This window comes from Alligator mississippiensis, chromosome 4, assembly GCF_030867095.1.
Source record: "Alligator mississippiensis isolate rAllMis1 chromosome 4, rAllMis1, whole genome shotgun sequence".
Taxonomy (NCBI): Eukaryota; Metazoa; Chordata; order Crocodylia; family Alligatoridae; genus Alligator; species Alligator mississippiensis.
Window position 1 is genome coordinate 87,625,400 of NC_081827.1, and position 20,092 is coordinate 87,645,491.

At 45.6% G+C, this 20,092-nt stretch overlaps 1 protein-coding gene across 2 annotated transcripts in view; it reads right to left on the reverse strand.

Moving 5' to 3' along the window:
* Positions 1-13,361, reverse strand: part of EEA1 (early endosome antigen 1) — a 124,899-nt gene extending 111,538 nt beyond the window's left edge. Inside the window, exon 1 of one of the 2 annotated variants that reach the window (XM_059726173.1) lies at positions 13,244-13,361. In XM_059726173.1, coding sequence (XP_059582156.1) covers positions 13,244-13,267 — 24 coding nt within the window. In that variant the 5' untranslated portion in view covers positions 13,268-13,361. The remainder of the gene's footprint in view (positions 1-13,243) is intronic. The other variant, XM_059726174.1, reaches the window with a different exon arrangement.
* Positions 13,362-20,092: the final 6,731 nt, after the last annotated feature.

A 20,092-nucleotide genomic window follows, 5' to 3' on the forward strand; every position in this document is an offset into this window, starting at 1 on the left:
TCCCCCAACAAGACATCTTCTACCAAGCAAATAACACCCACCCATTTACTCCTCCTGGAGCTTAGACAAACACTTCGGGGACATTTAAATGACTTCCATCAGACACCTGCTATTAGGCTTTATAAGTAAGAGAAATCTAGGAAAGAAGTATAGACATGGCCATAGGAGTATTCTTGAAAGGGTGAATAAAGAATCAGTAAGGAAGTTACTGAATTAGTCCCAAAGTATTCTTTTAGCACAGTTTCTCTACCCTTAGATGCATCCTGATATTTCTGGGAAATTTTCACATGCAGATTTCAGATTCCTCTCATGCAAGTCTTTACTTTTGATCTCTAGACCAATTGCTACTCACATACATACAAATCAAAGTTACCTATACAAATCTAATCAGGGAGTTAAAATGCCATATATTTATAGGCAAGCTAAAGGGTTTTGTTTTATATGGAGGATCCAAGTTATCCATGTTTACATACACAGAGATCCATGAATTTAGATCAAGCATAATTTTAACAATTTTTGTAAATTAGTTTTTTAAATAGATCAGTAATCCTCTCTTAAAGATGTCTCCAATTGTGATTGTTTTTCATCTAATTGAGAGACAGAGAGAGAGACAGAGACTTTAAGATACCACTGTGCCCCTATTTCTTTCCTAATTTTAGAATTGTAGTATATTCCGTATCTTGCATCTGCCAAGACTAAACATGAGTCCAATCCATCATTTAAGGACCAAAGTGGTGCTTATACACGGGACATTCTAAGGAAGTATTTGAAGATTCAGTTATAGAAGGTAAACAGAGGTAAGGGAACCTCAGATTATCAGAGGTAGATAATAACAACCATGTCAAGAGATGGGAAAGGAGATTGTTTTTCTTGTTACAATCTCCCTTTCAGTCATCACCGAAATAGTTGCTAAAACAAACTCCTTGATGTCTGTGTCCTCTTTGTTATGTTATCTGCTATTTTTGTCTTCTGCTTCTAAGCAGAGAGCACAATACAGTCTCCTTCTAGCTCAACAATTAAGAGGGCAAAAGTCTCCAAAGTGTTCTACATATTTAATCACAGAAGCTGAAACTGTCCCTCTCAAACTTTATAATCTAAGAAAAAAGGAAGAAAAAAAAATTGCTGAGGAAGGAGCTAGAGCTGACAGGCAAGCAGAATATACAAAGGTAATGGGTGCTACAGACCAGAAATTCCCATGGATTCTTTAGCTATCATCTATTGCTGTCCAACTGGTAGCCTCTGAAGAGTTAGCATGTGGCCCAGGCTCATACCAGACTACTGTTCCTCTCCCCAGTTGCTCATGTCATAGCAGCCAGGAGGGGCCTAGAGTGCCCAAGCTGCGCATGTGGCAAAGAAGGGAGCCTGTCAGCAGGTGGGAGAGCCAAACTACCTGGGAAGGGGAGGGGGCAGCCCACACCATGTGCATGGCAAGAAGAAGGGCAGAGCTGGGCTGCCCACACTGTGCGCATGGTAGGGGGAAGCAAAGAGGTACAGAGCTGTCCATGCTGGACTCACCTGTGCAGCATGCTTAGGAAAGAGGGGGAACCAGACTGTGCAGGAACGCCATCTGCTACAGGGGAAGCTCCATACATAGCACAGCCTGTAACGATTCAAAAGCCCAGATCCCCCCACATGGCCAGGAAAAAGAAGTCTGATGTACACACAGCATGCTTAGCTGAGTGAGGGGAGCCAGGCTGCCCAGCACCTTCCCCTCCCCACACTACCATGCACACAGCACTGGGCAGCCTAGCTCCCCCACTCTCCCCTCTCCCAGTTGCACAAGCCGTGCACACAACCACCACCTCCTGACTGCCCCCATGGACGAAGCTAGGCTACCTGCATTGGTTGGTGCTGCCTGAGTGGCACATGGGGCTGGAGGCAGAGGGGGCTGAAGGCAGACAGAAAGCTGGGCAGCCTATGGGGTACATACAGCTGGGGGAGGAGGAGCCAAGCTGCCTGTGCTGCACTGTGGGGAGGAGGCCTTAACCACTCTGTGAGGACCCAGGAGTTGAGGGGAGCTGTGACCTGTCCTGGCTGCCCAGAAATTGGGCAGCCCTGATCTATTGCTTTCTTACCAAATATAAAAGTTAGGTAATGTCTTGAAGCTGTCACAGCAAAAAGGAGGTCATGGCACTTGTTCAGAAAGATGAGATCAGTAACTTGACGAACAAGACTGGGAAGGCACTGCATACTAGTGAACAGGATAGAAAAGAGGACAGTGACTTGCAGAAGAAAAGACCGTCAAGGCTGGAATAACTTGTGAAATTAACTGGGCAAGAAGCAACATGAAAGGAGATGTTAAAACAGGAAGAGGTGTGGGAAAAAGGTGCATAACAAAAACGTTATAGAACTTGTAGTTAAAAACAATAACCAAACAGCTGCTGTTCTACATATTATAGAGATATATATCACAAACAGAGAGAGTTCTTCTAAAAAAGTGAAGATTCAATTAACTAATTCAGAGATGAGCAATATGCAATAAAAATATTTCCAAATATTCTGTTACATTTTGGAAATAAAAAGGAAAAACTATTCAGGAAAAGCTAAACTGCCAACAGCCTTGCTTTCTGGAAATTTATGAAATATATAGCAGGAAAGGCAGCATCTCCTAGTATTCCTTCCTTGTGTACAGGAGGCTAACATGAGATTAAAACATTATTTGAATGAGATGGACACTAATTATCTTCTCTCATCTCAACAACGAATCACTTCTAAATAGAGGTGCAAAGACACATTGGTCCGATATAGGATCAGCACCAATATAAAGAAAATTGTCTGCATCGGAAATCGGACTGATGTGGCCAATAATTTGACCGATAAATGGCCCATGCATGCGTGCAGCCGCAGCACAGCACGTAGGTAGTGAGAAGCACAGCCGGCAGCGTGGAGAGCAGCATGCAGCTAGTAAGTCTGGTGTGGTGGAATGGAGGGGGAGGAGATCAAGGCCCCTGTCGTGAGGGAGAGAATGGGGCTGGGGCAGGCACTGCCCAACCCAGGGGGGGCACATGCAGGACAGAGCCATGGCTCTTCCAGGGGAGCATGGGAAGGGAGAGGGCTGAGCGCCGCTTATCAGGGAGCCGCTCATCCAATGGCTCCCACTGCTGCTCCCGCTGCTCATCTGTGAAGGCATGGGTGGGGGGCGTGTGGCCCCAGATCTGCACGGGGCCAGGGCTGGGGCTGGGGCCAGGCTGGGCTTTGCTTGGGGCAGGCAGTAGCGGTGCTGGGAGGGGGGTTATGGGTAAGCTACAGCAAATTTGGGGGGATCCGGCTAGGCTGCAACCCTGCATCCTCTCTGCCACACCCCATGCATCACCTATGCCCCCCCACCTCATCACCAATGCCTCCCACACCCCCCCCCCATGATGCCTAAGCCCAGACCCCACCTTCCCCACATGCCTATCCCTTCTCTCTCACACTGTGGGGACTGGGGCCTGGGGGCAGAGAGCAGCAGGTTGGAAGTGAGGGGCACCAGCAGGGTTGGGGGGTGTAGAGGACTGTGAATTGGGAGCGAGGACAACTGGCAGGGCCACAGGGCAGTGGATCAGGAGTGAGGGGTTCCAACAGGGCTGAGAAGGGTGGGGGGCTGTGGGTCAGGAGGGGCATCAATAGGGCTAGGGGCAGGGGGGGACCGTTGGTTGGGAGTGAGGGGCCCCAGCAGGGCCAGGGGACTGGGGGGCTGTGGTGGCAAGGGCACGGCACCAGCGTATCAGGCTTGCTCAGTGCCACAAAGCAAAGGAGGGGATAGCCACAGCTGGACTCACATCCAGGTAGGCAAAGGAGACAGGGGGAGCTCTGAGTTTCTATGATTAAAAAACCAAAATGAAGCCAAAATATATAGCTATCTAGAATTTATTTTATTATAATGAATGAGGCACTGGTAAGCTTCCAAACTGCGCGCGCATGTGTGTGTGTGTGTGTGTGTGTGTGTGTGCGCGCGCGCACGCGCACACACAATAAATAGTGTTTCATTTTAATCATGGAAAAACATGGATTGTGGGTGTTTTAATCTGAAAATTTTGGATTTTTAAACAGAGAAAACCAAGATCCCTGGAAATCAGTCTTTAGCAGTAATAGGAGTTTCAGCTTTACTTAAGCAGGGAAAGGAGCATGAGTTACATGAAGACTGGCTAAGCTCCTGCTCTATGCAGCCACAATTCAGGTGTAGGGGAGGGGAAATTTCTTCAGTCTGATTTTTTTTAATTTTTTTTCTCAAAAGCAAAGTATTTATTATATTTCAGGAGCATGTTTTATGCAAGAAAATATGGCAATAAGCTGTTATAGAACAGGTAAGTATGAACAGCCATGTTCTAGATAAAGATGAGAACTCACAACTGCTATCTCCTTAAAGAGAATAGTAATAGCATCGTACATAAATAGACGCAATTTACATTGGAAATTATTACCACCCACCTTAAGGATTAGGAGTAAAGTGCACATGAAACAATTACTTATGAAGAAATATGAATCTTGAACCTCAAGCTTCAAAAGTAAACTTGAGAAGGAATTTTACTACCATATGAAGTAGATTTCTTAAAACTACTGTTGATCCAAATCTCTTGCTCCATACAAATACAGGCAACCCCCGCTTAGCGCTCTTAATTGGGTCCTGAAAAACTGAGTGTTAAGTTAAACAAGCATTGAGTGAAACAGAAAGTATCTGACAACCCAAGATGGCGACTGCAATTGTTTGTAATGACCCAAGATGGTGCCACAAGTGTTATAACAAAACTCAATAAGGGCTAAGTGAAATCAGGTATCAATTTCAAATGAGTGTTTTGGCAAAATAGTGCTAAGTGAAACAGTGTTAAGCAGGGGTTGCCTGTAACAAAGTAGTAAGTGTAAGGCTACCCACTAGGAAACTAAGGGTTTCAGCATTCACTTTACTGTCCCCTTTGGAGTTTCTCTGCTCAACCTCTCATGTAATAGATTCCTTAAAAATGGAGGCAAGGTAGATATTTGGTTACTATCACAACTGAAGGAGAGAGCTATTTTCTATAACTGAAGATCCAATGGCCAATAAGACTTGACATGACAGTAAAAGGGAAAGGAGCAATAGGCAAACAGTAAGGGGGAAAAAACCCAGCAACCTTAAACAGCAATGAAAGTGCAGTTTTACATATGCTCCATGGGTGGAAAGGAGGGGACAGTGCTTTATTTAGAGCAGCTCTGAGAGCCGCTCCAATTAAAGTACCACAGCATCTCGTGTACCCATGCCCCGGCACTTCAAAATGGTAGCGGGGCACTTCAAATAAAGCTTGTTCGATGAGCTTTAGTTCAAGCACCTCCACTACCATTTTGAAGTGCAGGGACATTGATGCACAAGACACAGGATGCTGCTGGAGCACAGTAATTACCATGCTCCAGCAGACTCAATTAATTGCGTCTTCTCCAACGTGCTCTAATTACAGCACGAAGCAGCCTTCATGCTTGTGTACAGGCACCCAAAAGGACCAAGACATAAAAACCCTACTACATGAAGCCGCGTTCACAGTAAGCTAATTTACTCACTCCAGGGTGAAGGAGTAACTCTGCTTAAGTCAGCGAATTGGCTTGGTGTAAATAAAAAAGTAATTATATGCAGTGTTACTATTGGTGCTGAGCAAAATGGACCAACAGTCAGTATAGTTCTAAATGTTATCATTCCAAAGAGAAAGGAAAGGTCTTTTTAGCATAGGTATTTTTGAATGGTCAGTGTCCAACACATGGGCAAATCTTCTAAAATTTAAAAATCAGGACTTCTTTTAAAATGATCATATTACATCTACCGCTCTTATGTTATCCAGGGGGAGCTACTACTCTCTCTCCAGTCAAATACACAGAAGAGACATCTTCAGTAATTAAGAATTTGCTTCCCATAAAGTACAAAGTAATCAATGCTGTCAGAAGAGGAAAACTGGTCCCCACCAAAAAGATCTTGCAGTCCAAAAGTCCTGCAGATTCCTCCTAATCCCCATTGCAAAATTTAATTCTGACAGCCCACATATCCAAAAGAAATTTCCTGCTGATGTAATCATGACTTTTCTGTCTTAAAGAAGCAGAAGGAAGAAAAACAAATGAGAACACTGCATTTTATGTAAGAATACTTTTCTTCAACTTGGACAAAGCCAGTAGCTGCCCTCCTAATAGATAAGCTCTGGGCTTCCTAAACAAAGGTAAGACTCAGATACCATTCTTGCACCTCAAGACACTGAAAAGCCCCACAGAAGTTACAGACACATTTGCTCTGGGGCAGGACTGTAGGGACCCAGGGCAGCTGGCCAGCAGCTCTCCCTGACTCCCACCCAGGCAGATAAGGGTCTGGGGCCTTAGAAGGCCGTCAGGCGGGTACTTGTGATGCTTGGAGTGGAATTAATTAGGCGGACGCTTATCGGTTGCAAAGCAAGATTATTTACTCACGCCGTCAAGGTGGTGAATAGCGGAGGTCAGAGATACTTGGTTAGTTACAGCTTAAGGTTCGTAGGTCATGGGTCGGTCTGTATAAGAGTTCGTCAGTCGGGCAGATAAACGGAGAAAAAAGTCGGGCCGGCAGGTCGTTGATTTACGTCTGATTAGGTCGAGACGGGGGAGACTGACAAGCGATCAATTTGTCAGTTATTCTCACGCATATGTTCAGAGGTTTTTTCAGGTGTGTGTGCAGAGGTCTCCTGTTCTTCATGGAAGTAAAGACGGGTTTTATTTGTGTAATAGCCAATTGTTTTTCGCCACGTCATAAATTTAATTAGAATCGCCAATTATCTAGCGGTCTTCGCTAGGGTGTTATCTCACAGGGTTACTCCCTGTTTTCTCTGACCAGTTATAATGATTTATGTACAGCACAGAAGGCTAAGTTCTATTTCATGTTAGTATCACAGTTATACATTTCTTTTTGACATGCGCAGCAAAAAAAAAGCAGTTACTATCATTATTGTTAACCCTTAGTTAACCTAGTGCAGAAAAATACTGTTTTGAATGGTTTTACTTGTTTGTGACATGGGCACTACTTAATTTGGTTGTGACAAGGAGGAGTCAAGTATCAAAGCTTTCTCCTGTGTAACTCTAGTCTGTCCCATCAGCTGATTATACTCTCTTGCCCAGAGGAAGCTCTAATGAAGGGCTGCTTAAGTAAAATGACAAAGACTTTCCTAGACTGACTAATATGAAGAAACTTTTATTCTAGAAATCTCACAGCCAGCTAAGTCCCCCTCAGTTCAAACTATTCCTAGTCCACAAGATACCCTAGGTAACAACAGACCACTGTTATACCAAAAGAATATCTGCACTACTGGACGCGTCTCTTCTGTGAATTCCTGAAACGAAGGCAGATCTTCAGAGAATCATAGAATTAGGGCTGGAAGGGCCTTTAATACCTTCCTTTGGGGCCTTTAATAGCAAAGGTATAAAACAGAAAGTAAAGTCAGAGTAGGGAAGGGCAAACAAGCCAGCTTTGGCAGCAGCACAAAAAGATTATTCCTGAGCCTGTTTAGACAGGCAGAAAGCTAGCTGATAAGTGGACACTTTTAGCCTCTCACTTCAGAACGTATCTGTGCATATCTGACCAAGAGAAGCTCAGCTAATCCCAAGAGTAGGAATTCGCTCAGACAATTAGCAAAGAAGAAAATACTATTCTTCACTTTCTGTTGTAAATTATTACATAATGTTCCTGCACACTATTAAACAGTTGCCATGTTTCACCTCAGAGGTGTCTGCCTTTCACCTTGTTTTATGCATATTAACTATTGCTAGCTTGTAGTATCTGGTATTTACAAATGAACTGTTACTACAACTTTCAGGATGAAAGGTACTATATAAATGTAAGCCATTATTACCACATAGTTGATTACAGCCACTGCTTTATAAAACACTGTAGGCATGCTATAATCACATTGAAATGCACCCCATTCATGTCTTATTGCTTGTATTATGCAAATACCAAACAAAATTATTAAATGCTATTTAGTAAAATCCTCCACCCTTTTTAAGGTAACTGCTACTTTAAACAGACACTATAGCCCCAGATCACAGAACACACTATTTCCTCAAAGGAGCTGTTGTACCAAAGCATCAGGATCTGGGGGGAAAAATGCACATAATGTCCACTATCAATGCAATACAGACAAGCTGTCAAGAAAAAAAATCTCTAATTAAGGCATCATGAAGATGTTGAAACCTCAAATGCATTTATGCTAGACCTTTAAAAGTTGCATTATATATGCATTCTTTTCAGCAGAGTAGATGGATACATTTTTAGTGGATTCAGCTGTGACTGACCAAGGCCAGGTACAGACATTATACTTTTACTAGCATACGTGATCAGAAACTGGTCTATACCCATAACAGAACAGAAGTTCAGCACACACACAGACTGATTTAAAAATGACAGAACCTGGTCTAAGATTTGCCCCCTCCCCCCACCAAAGGGCAAAAGTGTGTTTTGTTCACTACTGATCTAAACTGCACTGCTTACAGAAAACCATGCAACTTAGATGAATTCCACCTCAGGCTTTTTCAGTAAATCCAGGTTCTTACCATAAAGATGGTTGTGCCATGCACAAGTGAAAAATCTCAGTATATACGCACAGCTTTATAAATCAGGCCCATAATACATAACCAAAGAAAGAAAGTTGACACTGTTTTGGTTTTCTTGTTTGGTTTTCTTAATTAATCACAGCTGCATAAATTGCTTGAGTAGGGGCAATGAGCACAGATACCTACACAGAGACATGCAGAGCTACTACATACACTTAAAAAACAAAAATGAAAAGCCTTAAGTATAGCTAAAGTTGGAAAACTGATTATGTTAAACTAGCACCTTCTTGACTCTTATGTGCAAGTTGCATTTGTTTACTGTTCTGATATGTACACGTTTACTACTGTTAGCACTTCATGTCAATACAGCTGCTGAAGAACAAGCTGAACAATATAATATTCTTTCCGTGTATCATCAAAACTAAGCAATTACAAAAAAAAGACACCACTAGCAACAAAAAAGAAAAAGAATTCCACCTTCCTTCCAAAAAAACAGAGGAAGTTTCAAAATGAAAGAAAGTATATTTTTAAAAGGTGAACTCAGCAAATATCATAAAAACAACCAAGTATAAATATAGATCCCTATGTCTTTTTGCATAGTCATTTCTGTGCCTATAACTGCACTAACTTAAGTATTTTTTCAATTCAGAATAAAATATATTTTAAAGGTTTAAATCAGTATTATGGACATGGGTGTACACAATTTTCTCAGTTCAGATTTAAATACTGCATAAGGTATTACTGTCCAGTCATTCTGAATTCCGTAAGTAACAAAACATAAGACACAAGAATGAAGAAAGAAAAATATTAAACCCCTGGTACTAAGCAATTTGCAGCATGTTTGTTTGGTCCTTTTCACAGCTTTATTCATATTCAATCTGTTTTTCCCTTTGGAATCTTCCTGGGAAAAGGTATAGTTTTCAAGTGATTTAGAACAGGTGTGGCCAACCTGTGGCATGGGTGCCGTAAGTGACATGAGGCGGCCTCTGTGTGGCACAGACAAGACTGGGGGAGAAAAGGCAGCACAGTGGCATATAAGGCAGGGAGCAGAAAGCAGAGTAGAAGTTTGGATGGGGAGCACAGGACAGGAAATAAAAAGAAAAGCACCAGATCAGGTAGGGAGCACTGGGCAGGGAGCAGACAGCGGAGCAGCTGATCAGACAGGAAAAGTGGACAGCAGTAGCACCCAAGGAGGCTGTGTGGCGGGCCTGCCAAAAAGGTTGCCCCTGACTGACCTAGAAGATATTCTACATTTCAAAATGACATGTAGTAAGTAACATCATTCCAAACTCCCTCTACATATGCATACCAGTAAGTGCACAACACTCATGCTTTCTTTGTTTGGTTACTGCTTGTATTATAAATTGCAGTAAACTCTGGTTACCTGCATGTTGGTTCAGCGTATAAACTGCTTAAGATGCTGCCAATTTTGTAACTAGTTGTACTCCCTTTAACTGCATCATTGATGAAACTGACAGAGCACCCTCAATTTCAAGGCTTCAAAAGCAGCCTTGAACTGATGCGCTGTCAATTTCCAGGCTGCTATGACAATCATAAGATACTACAAGAAACAAGGTAAGAAGCCTTAAGGAGGTGCAAAAAGGTTAGCAGACTATTCCTGAGGTTAATAAAAATCCTTCACATTGAATTCAGACAACCACATAACCTTTTACGGTCCCCAAGACCAGGTACTTAAACAGAGCTTACTCTGTACCATTTTCACCTAAGAAAACATACTAGACAACACTGTTACTTAAACTCTCTCCTATGCTAGAAACAAATACTGTGCAATGTAATATGATAATTATATTTCCTTTTTTGAAGTGTGTCACCTACTTTACAGTGAGAGAAAATGAAACCAGGCTTAAAGTCTTCAGTTCCCATGCTAAAAATCAGATCCATGAAGTCAATGGACTTCCATACGAGTACAAGGGTCTACCTCTGTAGATCCAATTGCTGGACTGTGACCTACTAGACTTAACTTCTTCCCACTGACCCCACCTTTTAAATGTCATGGGATGCCATGAACAGCTGATGAACATGCCACCTTCTAGGTCAATCTCCAAGTTCAGAGATGACACATACCCCATCTTTATTAAGTGTATTACTGTAGAGCCTAAGAGCCCCTAGTCGTGGTGCTATTATCCTAGCCACTGTGCAGACAGAAGATGAAAAGGATGTCCCTAAAAAGAGTATCCAAGCATCAGGCAAGAGACAATAGCTAGGTACAAAAAACAGTAAGACATTCTGGATAGACATACATGGGGGTGGAGGGTAAGGAATGGAGTGGTCTAGGAAGTCAAGAAAGACACTGCAGCAGTGAGATGAGGCTGGACAAGAAATTGCTCTGGGTAGACAAGAGAGAAGCTGTTTCTTGGTCCTGTTAAGAAACAATCAACTCAATGTAGACAGTCTGTATGTACTAAAGAGCCTAGAAAGTGTTCCAAGTTGCAGATGACACGGAGGTGCTAACTTCAAAAACTAAAGTGAGGTCCTGCTCAGTTGCAGCTGCCTTTAAGATTGTTATGGCAAATGAGGACTTTCAAAATAAAAAAAGGTGTCCCTTTGGTGCATAATTTCAGTATTCAAATTATAACATTAACAGTGGCTACTGTCAGGCTTAGGCAGAAGGGAATTAACCAAATTCAAATAACAACCAGAAAAGTAACCAAAAAACTGATTTAAAATACACATGAGGAAATGTGTGCCAGCAACTGAAAGTGTATTTGATTTCCTTCATTATCGACCAGCTGTGCTAATGACACACACTAAAGGCCCATGTGGGTTCTTTTTTCTAAGAAGACTTTAATGAGTTGTCTCTGGGGACTCTGGTTTTAAAGTTTAAATTGTATGAAGACAAAGTAAAGAGTGATGGATGCTTTTGAATGCCAATGACTATCAGGAGTCTTCCTCGTATTTTGTCATGTGTAGACCTCCTACCAGCAGCTATTCCCAGGATAAGTCGTACATAGACTGTTTATACAATTTTTATTATTATTAAGGAACACAAGATTATCAAAAAAGTAAAGTTTTCAGAAGTCTAGTCAGTCCCTTGTGGCCAGATTTTTAAAGGCATTTAGACAGCTCCCTCTCAAGCCATACCTTTAAAAATAAATCTGGCCCTTGTCTTTCTGTTCATTCTTTTATTTCCCTCAACTCAGCCACTAACAGTTCTGCTTCCATAGCAATTCATTTTCCACAGTGCTACAATACTCAGTTTCAAAAACCACATGGAGACTTATACTTGTCTCTTATTTATTCATTTCTAAAACATTTTTAAAACAACTGTCTACACAGAAAAAATGTAAGGTGTTTATATTGGTCTTGTCTTTGATCATAGATCTCGTATATTAAATTTAGATTGTGGACAAAATATCAATTAGCAGTATCACTTAAAGTTTTCCCTGTATTAAATAAATTGTTCCAAACACAGGTAATCTCCCAAGATCAAATGCACCTAATTAATATGAACAATACTTAACTGGATCAGCACTCCAGTTTTGTTGCTGCCTAATTTGGTTTCCAACAAATTTCAGAAAGGAAACTCTTCCTTGTAAACAATAACTTCCAAAAGGGCATGATTTGGCTGTCTATTTAGGAACGATGACAAAAACACTGTTGAAGCTTAAGGTTGCCCTAAGCCAGGACTTCTCAACCTTCTTTAGACTTGTGGCACCCCTATCTAGAAGGTCTCTCAGGTCTATGCAGATGTGAGGCAGCCCTCAGAGAAAACCAGCTCTTAATTTTCACTCTTTTTTTTTTTTTGACCTACAGAAAAATAATAGAGTGGTTTTTTTCTTCTGCGAAGAGCTCAGAAGGACCATGACTATGGATTTCCATTTGAAATCTTGGGGTTTATCTTACAAATCATTTGTAAACCTACCAGTTGTAAACTTAAAGGAGCTAATACTATGTGGCACTCCTGAAAGGATCTGAAGGCAACCCGGAGTGCTGTGGCAGGCTCTCTGGGTGAGAATTGCCACCCTCAGCTGCAATGGGCTCCAAAACACAGACGTGCACCCCGCCTCCCTGCGCACAACCGTCTGCCGGGGCTGTACTCGAGATAGTCGAAGGGCACCAAGCCACTCAGGGTTGTTAGACCCCCTGCTTCAAAGCCTGTCTCCCCTCAGCAGAAACCTTCTTTTGAGGAGACACGAAACCTTCTGGAAACCTGAAGCCCCCCCAAGTGCTTTTCAGCACGTCCATGCCACGGGAGCTGGACACGCCTGACAGGGCCGGGGAGCTGCGGGGAGCTGTCGGAGACCAGTGACTCGACTCTTTCTCCCCCAGCCGGACTCAGCAGACGAAGACCCCCCCCCGGCTCCCCCAGGCCAAGGCAACCCCAACTCAGGAAGCCACCTTGGCAGGGCCGCTCCCAAGGAAGCCGAACCCGGGCGAGGGGAAGAGGCGCCGGCCACGCACCGCGCCGGCTTTGCAGGAGGAGGGGCGGCCCCAGCCGGGAGAGCTCAGCGAGGCGGCCGCAGCGGAGCCCCCTGCCCCCGGGGCGGCCGCGGGGCTGGCGCTGGCGCTGGGGCAGACGCAGGAGGGCCCCAGCTCAGGCGGAGCTGGACGCCGGCCGAGCCCCGCCCCCGCGCCGGGCCCGCAGCACCCCCATGCCGGGCGGGCAGGCGGGCTCGCAGCCGAGGCGGGCGGGGAAGGGGCCTGAGTCCGCCGGCGCCTCCAGGGAGGGGAGGGGCCGGGCCGGGCCGGGCCGGGCCGGGCCTCGCGCGCCTCTTACCCGCTGCAGGATCCGCCTGAACATGGTGCCGGTGCTGGATCCCGCCGGGCAGGGGACGGGACGCCGCGCCGCGCCGCGCCACGCCGCCCACGGGGCAGCAGCGCCCGGCCCGGCCCGGCCCGGCCCAGCTCCGCCCGCGCCCTGACAGCGGCGCCGCCCGGCAGGCGGAGCCCGGGCACAGCGGGCGGGGCCTGGCGGCGGGGCGTGGCGTGGCGCTGCCCCCGCTCGGCTCCGAGTCCCGCGCGCAGCGCGCCCGGGCCGTCCTGGCCAGCCCTCTCTTGGCCCTGCCTCACTGCCGGATAGTAACCGGGAGGAGGCTCCGGCCGTGGGCCCTGGGGCGGGCGGGCGGGCGGGGCGTTTCCCGGCCCCTTCCCGCTCGCAGGTCTGGGCGGTTTCACTGGGCGCTGCCTCAGCGCACTGCCTGCACAGCTGTGCCCAGCGCTCCGGCTGTTACGTTTCTTATTTGCCCCACAAGTCAGCGATACGCCTTTAGTGGCCCCATCACCGATGCGGCCTTACAGCTTTTACGTGGTGGGCCGAGGCCCACGCTTGCCCAGTGACACATCAAAAGGCCTGGTCAACCTCCTCCTGGCCCTTGCCAAGCTTGCCCTGACCACAGTGAGATCGGCCACGCGCCCCCTGGAAGCGCCAGCCGTGAAACTGGACACGCACCTCCAGTTTTGCTGCTGGCTCAGCGATCGGCCACTGGGGGTCGTCATCCGGCCCCTCACCCTTTGGCAATCTGGCGCCCCCCAGACTCGGGAGGCATCAGTCCCCTGTGCCTGACCAGGAAGGGCATCAGGCCGCAGGACCCCCTGGGATTGCAGGGTCATTTTCCTGCCTTTGGTGTGCTTATGTCTCTGGGGACTGTGTCACTGGGCAGTGCCCCCTGGCTCCTTGGGCTAATTGGAGGGCAGTGGGCACTGGCACTAGCGCCTTCCCACCTTGACAGGGGTGACTGGTGCCTCCAGAGCGTGGGACAGACAATTTGTGGGCGAGCCAAAAGCCCCGTATATCCACTCCTATACTTCTGTGCCACAGCTTAATCCCCCCCAGCACCAAGACATGGCTGGCCCGCACGGCAAAAAAATTGCCCCATCCTAAGCGGTGCTGAGTTGGTGGCCAATCTGGGGGGGCACGTGCCCCACCTACCAGTCGCTTGTGCACCTTGATGTGCTCATTTTGAACCTCTGACTTTCACGCCCATCCCTGTTTTATTCAGTTGTCCCCAGTAATCACTCAATGGGCCCCCAAATTAAGGGAGGCATTCAGCTTTACATGGTGGACATTGGCCCACGTTTCCACTGCAATGCAACTAGCCCCATGTCACACCCTGGCAGAGAGTGGAGGCTGAAAGGGAGAGTGAGCAGGGCAACCAGGGCTCCCCACTCTCCCACCCTGTCCAGTTCGCCTCCAGCATTGAAGGCCTAGGACTACATTAAGATTTCTAGTGATTCTCAACCAGGTTGCTGTGAGATATTTTTATGGGTGCAAACTCCTACATGGGAGCCTCAAAATAAACCCAGAGATTTCAAGCAAGAGTCTGTTGTGTCACAAACTTCCTGATCTGTTGTGGTCTTTCAGAGTTCTTTCCAACCAAAGAAACTGCTCGATCATTTTTCCATAGTTAGGAGATAAGAGAAAGCTAAGAGCTGGCATTTTCTGAGGGGAGGAGGAGGGGCCTCAGGTTTAAGAAGGCTGAGAACCACTGCCTTAGCTATTTTGCCACCCCACCCTTTAATCAACAGACTAATAGCTCCTAATGAAAGAGACTGCAGTAACCTTATTTCATAGTATTAGAATCTGGCTAACTAGTATTAATAATAATATAGTTGTCAAAGCAGGTTTTTTCTTTTCCCATGTTCATTATTTTAAAACGTTGCTGAATTTCAAACTCTTGATTCATTATTTCCTTTACTTTGAATTAATATGTTTATATTTATTCCAGATTTTTGTCAGCATGCACCCCCCCCTCCGCTCTTTGCTTACCCAGTGGTGTCTCATCTCTAAAGCAGCAAATGAAAAAGGAAAGAAATGTAATTTAATTGTTTCCTTACTTTCCGCTCAATACTTTAGAAGGAATTTACGGAGATAAGCTATGCAAGAAAAATAAGCAGTAATTTGGTGGCACACTTCTTAGTTTTAAAATAAAATCCTTCAGAATCTCTTATTGCAGATGGCTAATTGGTCTGTATTTGAAACACTGAAATTTGCAATGAAAGCTGAGTTGTAGTCCTTTAACTATAGCTTTTGCTACTGATGAAAGTTATTATGCCTTGTTCTGTACACAAAGGTGCTGTTTTACTAGTCAGGCGCTCTGCAACTGATAAAAATTCCTGGGTAATAATATCACAGACGGGAGCATGAGGGAAGCTTAGAATATTCTTTATGTAGTTCTTGTCTTGTTTGCTTCTCCTGGGGCTTAGTCCCGCTTATGGCTAAAAACACTTACCTCCCATTGACTTCAAAGGAACATTGAGCCTTTTCGGAACTTCTTCAGTGGTAAAAAGCCTGGGTTCAAATTCTCAGGGCAACATGGGGGTTTTCCTAAAGCACTGCTCTCAAATAAAGTGTTGTGAAGCAGCAGGTTAAAAAAATCTCACCCAAACTAAACCTTGATCAGAGAAAGGAAAGCAAATCAAATTTGAATGTATCTTTAATTCCAACACTTTCTCCCTGTGTGCTCTTTCTCCCTGTGTTGCAATCTGTCTGCTCAATCCTGCAATCAGCTTATCAAACTTAATTTTCTACTAGCAACATTATTTGCCAAATGGTGTTCTCTGCGTACATTGCCTTGACAGATCCAGGGTGACTGGAGTCACATGCCTCTCTTGGCAAACCACCAAACCTTCACTAGCAGTTGTAAACCATTTGAGAGTACTTGCTCTGCCCACCTTTGAAAACTATAAAAACGAGGCAGAAGAGTTTTGTTCTTATTCCATCTCTCACGCCATCTCCTTCTTGATGAATAGATTCTTTAGAATTTTCTTAATCCAATCCTAATTTTAATATCCTATATGCCAACCCTTACAGCCCCCAGTCTTTATAAAGACAAACGTTCATTGACTATACGGGGGAAATGCATGATCTGGCTTAACATTACATGGACAATTTTATTTTACTTGTTCTGCTTTCTTCCATCTCATTACCAATATTTCTGACTTACAGTAATGTCATCTTCTTGTAATGCACTTTGTCTTTTACCCTGGATGCAGATATCTCTGTACACTGAGGCAGAAGGGGCAAAATAACTGCCTGGAATGACCTGAAATAATCCCTCTCCCTTGTGTCTGATTGGCTTATCTGTCAATTTATTTTCAAGATTAGCCAATAGGCAGTTCTTTAGCCTGGAATAAGGGCCACAGCTGCAAAAGAATGCGCTTATAAACTACATTTTTCCATTATATGGATGAGACAAGATGGTCTGTAAAAGAGAATTTGAAGTAACTCCTCACTGAATGCTCTAAATAAGGAACAAAGTTGCTCTGAAAGATATTGATGTTAATGTGTTAAAGACCATTTTAAGCATAAAACATGATAAAGCTGCATGAGCAGTTGCACATTCATATAAAAATATTTTTATCTCAATAATTTATCTAGAACTTTAACCAAAAATGAAATTTTGCGTGAGCAATTGCTCCATTAACTGAGCACTCAGCTGCAAATATGTTGCAAAATATCACCAGATCTTGAAAGCATTCAAAAAAGATCTTTTCAGCCCCATTTCACTTTGATCTTTGCTCTTTAACATACATAAAACCACATACACACACACTTTTTCTACAGATGTTAAGGCTGAAAGAGATAATTAATCTGACCCATACAATACAATAGAGGCTATAGTTTTTTCCCATTTCATTCCAAAAATGATGGCTTCTATAGCCAAAAAATAAACAGTAACAGAAAAACCCTGTATTTATTGATGCTAAGACAAAAAATGAATAGAATGTTGTTGGCAGGGTGTCAGCTAAATAGCAATGCAAGGCAGGATAAGTTATTCAATTAAAAAAATGCTTTTTCTGTAGTAAAACAGTCATTTTAGATTGAAAACAAGAAAAAGGGATGCAAGTGATCAAATTCTATAATAAAACTGTATTTTACTAGTAATTAAGTTAAGCATAACAAAGACTAGAGTGCCAGCTGTCATAGTTAAGACCCTCTTATATTTAAAGGCCAAAGGTTATAAAATTCACATGTTCACTCAGATTGTCTTGATATTTGGTGTGTCTTGTGGCTACTATACCAAATTTGGGCAAGGGGAGATAGACTATCACCTGCCTGGAAAAAAAAAAGCATTCCTTAAGTATGTCAAGATATTTACTAATATTTTTTGCGTGAACTTAGGCTAGGTACAGACATTACACATAATCTGGTTTAAGTGATCAAAAACTGGTTTAAACCTGTAACAGAACAGACATTTGGTGCACATAAACCAGTTTCAAAATGGCCAAAAGTGGTTTGAGATTAACCTGGTTGAATGTAGTATCAAACTTAACGGATTGAGCTCAAACTGGTTTATGCCATGTCTGTCCCATACCCCTTCCTGATTTAAGTTAAACCGGAGTCCCCCAGCATCCCAGCATGCTCTCTGGGCTGGGTTCTCTGCTCCAGCAGAGCAGAGCCAGCCCCACCCCTCTGCTCTCTAGCCTGAACAGGGGTGGGGATGTGGCAAGACACCAGCTGGCATGGCCCTGTTAAGGCAAAGTGGGCAGGGAGGGGGTTAATTCTTCCCCTACCCGCCACCACAGCTGGGGTGTGCCTGTCTGCCAGGCAGCAGTGGAGGCAGAGGGGTTGGTGGGGGCTGGCAGACCCTGGCTGCAGGGCAGAAGGGACAGAGGGAGGAATTAACCCTGTCCCTGCCCCCTTCACCTTAACAGGGCCATGCTAGCATGGCATCTGGCCACATCCCGCTGCTGGAGTAGCAAGGGGATGGAGAAGGGCAGCAGCCTGTCAGGCTGCCCAGGAGGGGGTTTATTCCACCCCTCCCTACCCTGTCTCACTGACAGGGACTGCAGCTGTCGCAGCATGGCCCCATTACAGATAAAGGGGTAGGGAGGGGATTAGGACTGGGCTGTGGGGGCAGGACTAGCCCCAGGGACTGTGGCTTAGTGACAGCTGCTCCCTGCACCCAGGCTGGGCCAGGCCGGTCTGGGCAGCGCTGCACAGAGTCCCCCCCTACCCCACAGCCATTGGGGGGTAGAAGGAGGGGAATAGAGTCCACCGCCAGCACCAAACAGAACCCCTCTCCCCACCCCGTGGGGTGGGGAGGAGCAGGGGAAAGTCCCCCTCCAGGGCTGGGCAGCCCAGCCTAGAGCCCCCCTCCCAGCCCCACAGTGGCGGAGAGAAGGAGGAGGGGAAAGAGTTCCCCCCCCAGCACTGAGCAGAGCCCCCACAGGAGCGGAGGAGAGGGCAGAGTCCCCCTCTGGGGCAGGGCAGCCCCGCACAGAGCCCCCTCCCCACCCCATGGCCATGGGGGAGAAGGAGAAGAGGGAAGAGCCCCCCTTTGGGGTGAGGCAGCACTCTGTGCCTGGATTGCTCCCAGCTGTAAGGGATGAGGGTGAGCAGAGCTCGGCTGGGGTGAACAGAGCTCTTCCCTCCCCTCCCCGCCCCTCCCCTCTATTCTTCATCCCTCCCCCACCCCCACAAGCCATGGGGGTCTGGCCATTTTCCCCACCTCCAAGCCTCACATGCCAAGGTGGGGGCTTAAACCCCTTCTTAGTCTTATTCAGGCCTGCTGGGGCCTGCCCACACCTCCCCCCCCCTCAACTCAGCTTCCCTGTGAAAAGGAAGAGAGGGCTGCTCTAGTGCCCCCGGGCTTCTGGCCTGAGCCACTGCAGACATGTGCCTACATTTTTTTAAATGAAAAGGGAATGTCTATTCACTTGCAAACTGGTTCAATTTTTGCAGGTTAGACTAACCTGCAAAAATAGAATCAATTAATGCTCAGGCTTTTTGAATGTCTGTCCCTAGCCTTCCATATCAAACCATGGCTTTGATCATGCCCAATGTGTTCTCAATCACTTGCCATCTACCCCAGCTACTGCATTGCATCACTTGTTATCCATTTATGAAAGCAAAATTGAAAGTGATATTCAAAAATAGAGTATGTCACGCAGCGTAGATGGAAGTTTAATGTGCACAAGCAGATGCATGCACTGTGTGTGTGTGTGTGTGCGCACATGCGCGCACATGCTGGTTCTGCAGCAGTCTTCAGAGCAGTAGCGTAACCAGGGATGGGCAAGCAGGATACCAGCCCTGGACACCACCTTAAGAGAGGGGGACAAGTCTTTTGGCGGCTACCATTGCTGTCCTGACCACCACCTTTTTTCCAGCCAACACCACTGCCTCCAGTATAAAACGTGCTTGTTGGGCAACTGCTTTAGATTGCAACTGAGAACATGGCCTGCTCACCTAGTCTCATGTCAGATGTATCCAACCCAGAAATAAGGCAAGGAAATCTCCATGACGGCATCCCCATTCTTAAGCACACTGGAGAAAGAGGGCTTAAAAGCAGCAATGCAGATACAACCCCATGGCAGCTTCACTTCCTTATTTCCAGGTTTGGCACATGCAGAATGGGTGGGGAGGGTTTGCTTCTCTGCAACTCTCTCAAGTGGTAGTGCTATACCCTGAATATCCAAAAGGAGACACACCCTGAATATCCAAAAGGACTCGCTGCCTGGGACCATGCACATGAGAAAGCCACTGAAACTGACCTACACCCAGGAAGTATCTATTCCAATTTAACCCTTGGCAAGTTGGCGGGGGTGGGGGGGGGGAGTAGGCAAGATAGGCTGCGGCAGTCACTACAAACTGCCTCTGTCCAAGGCAGTGATTCTCATCCAAGGT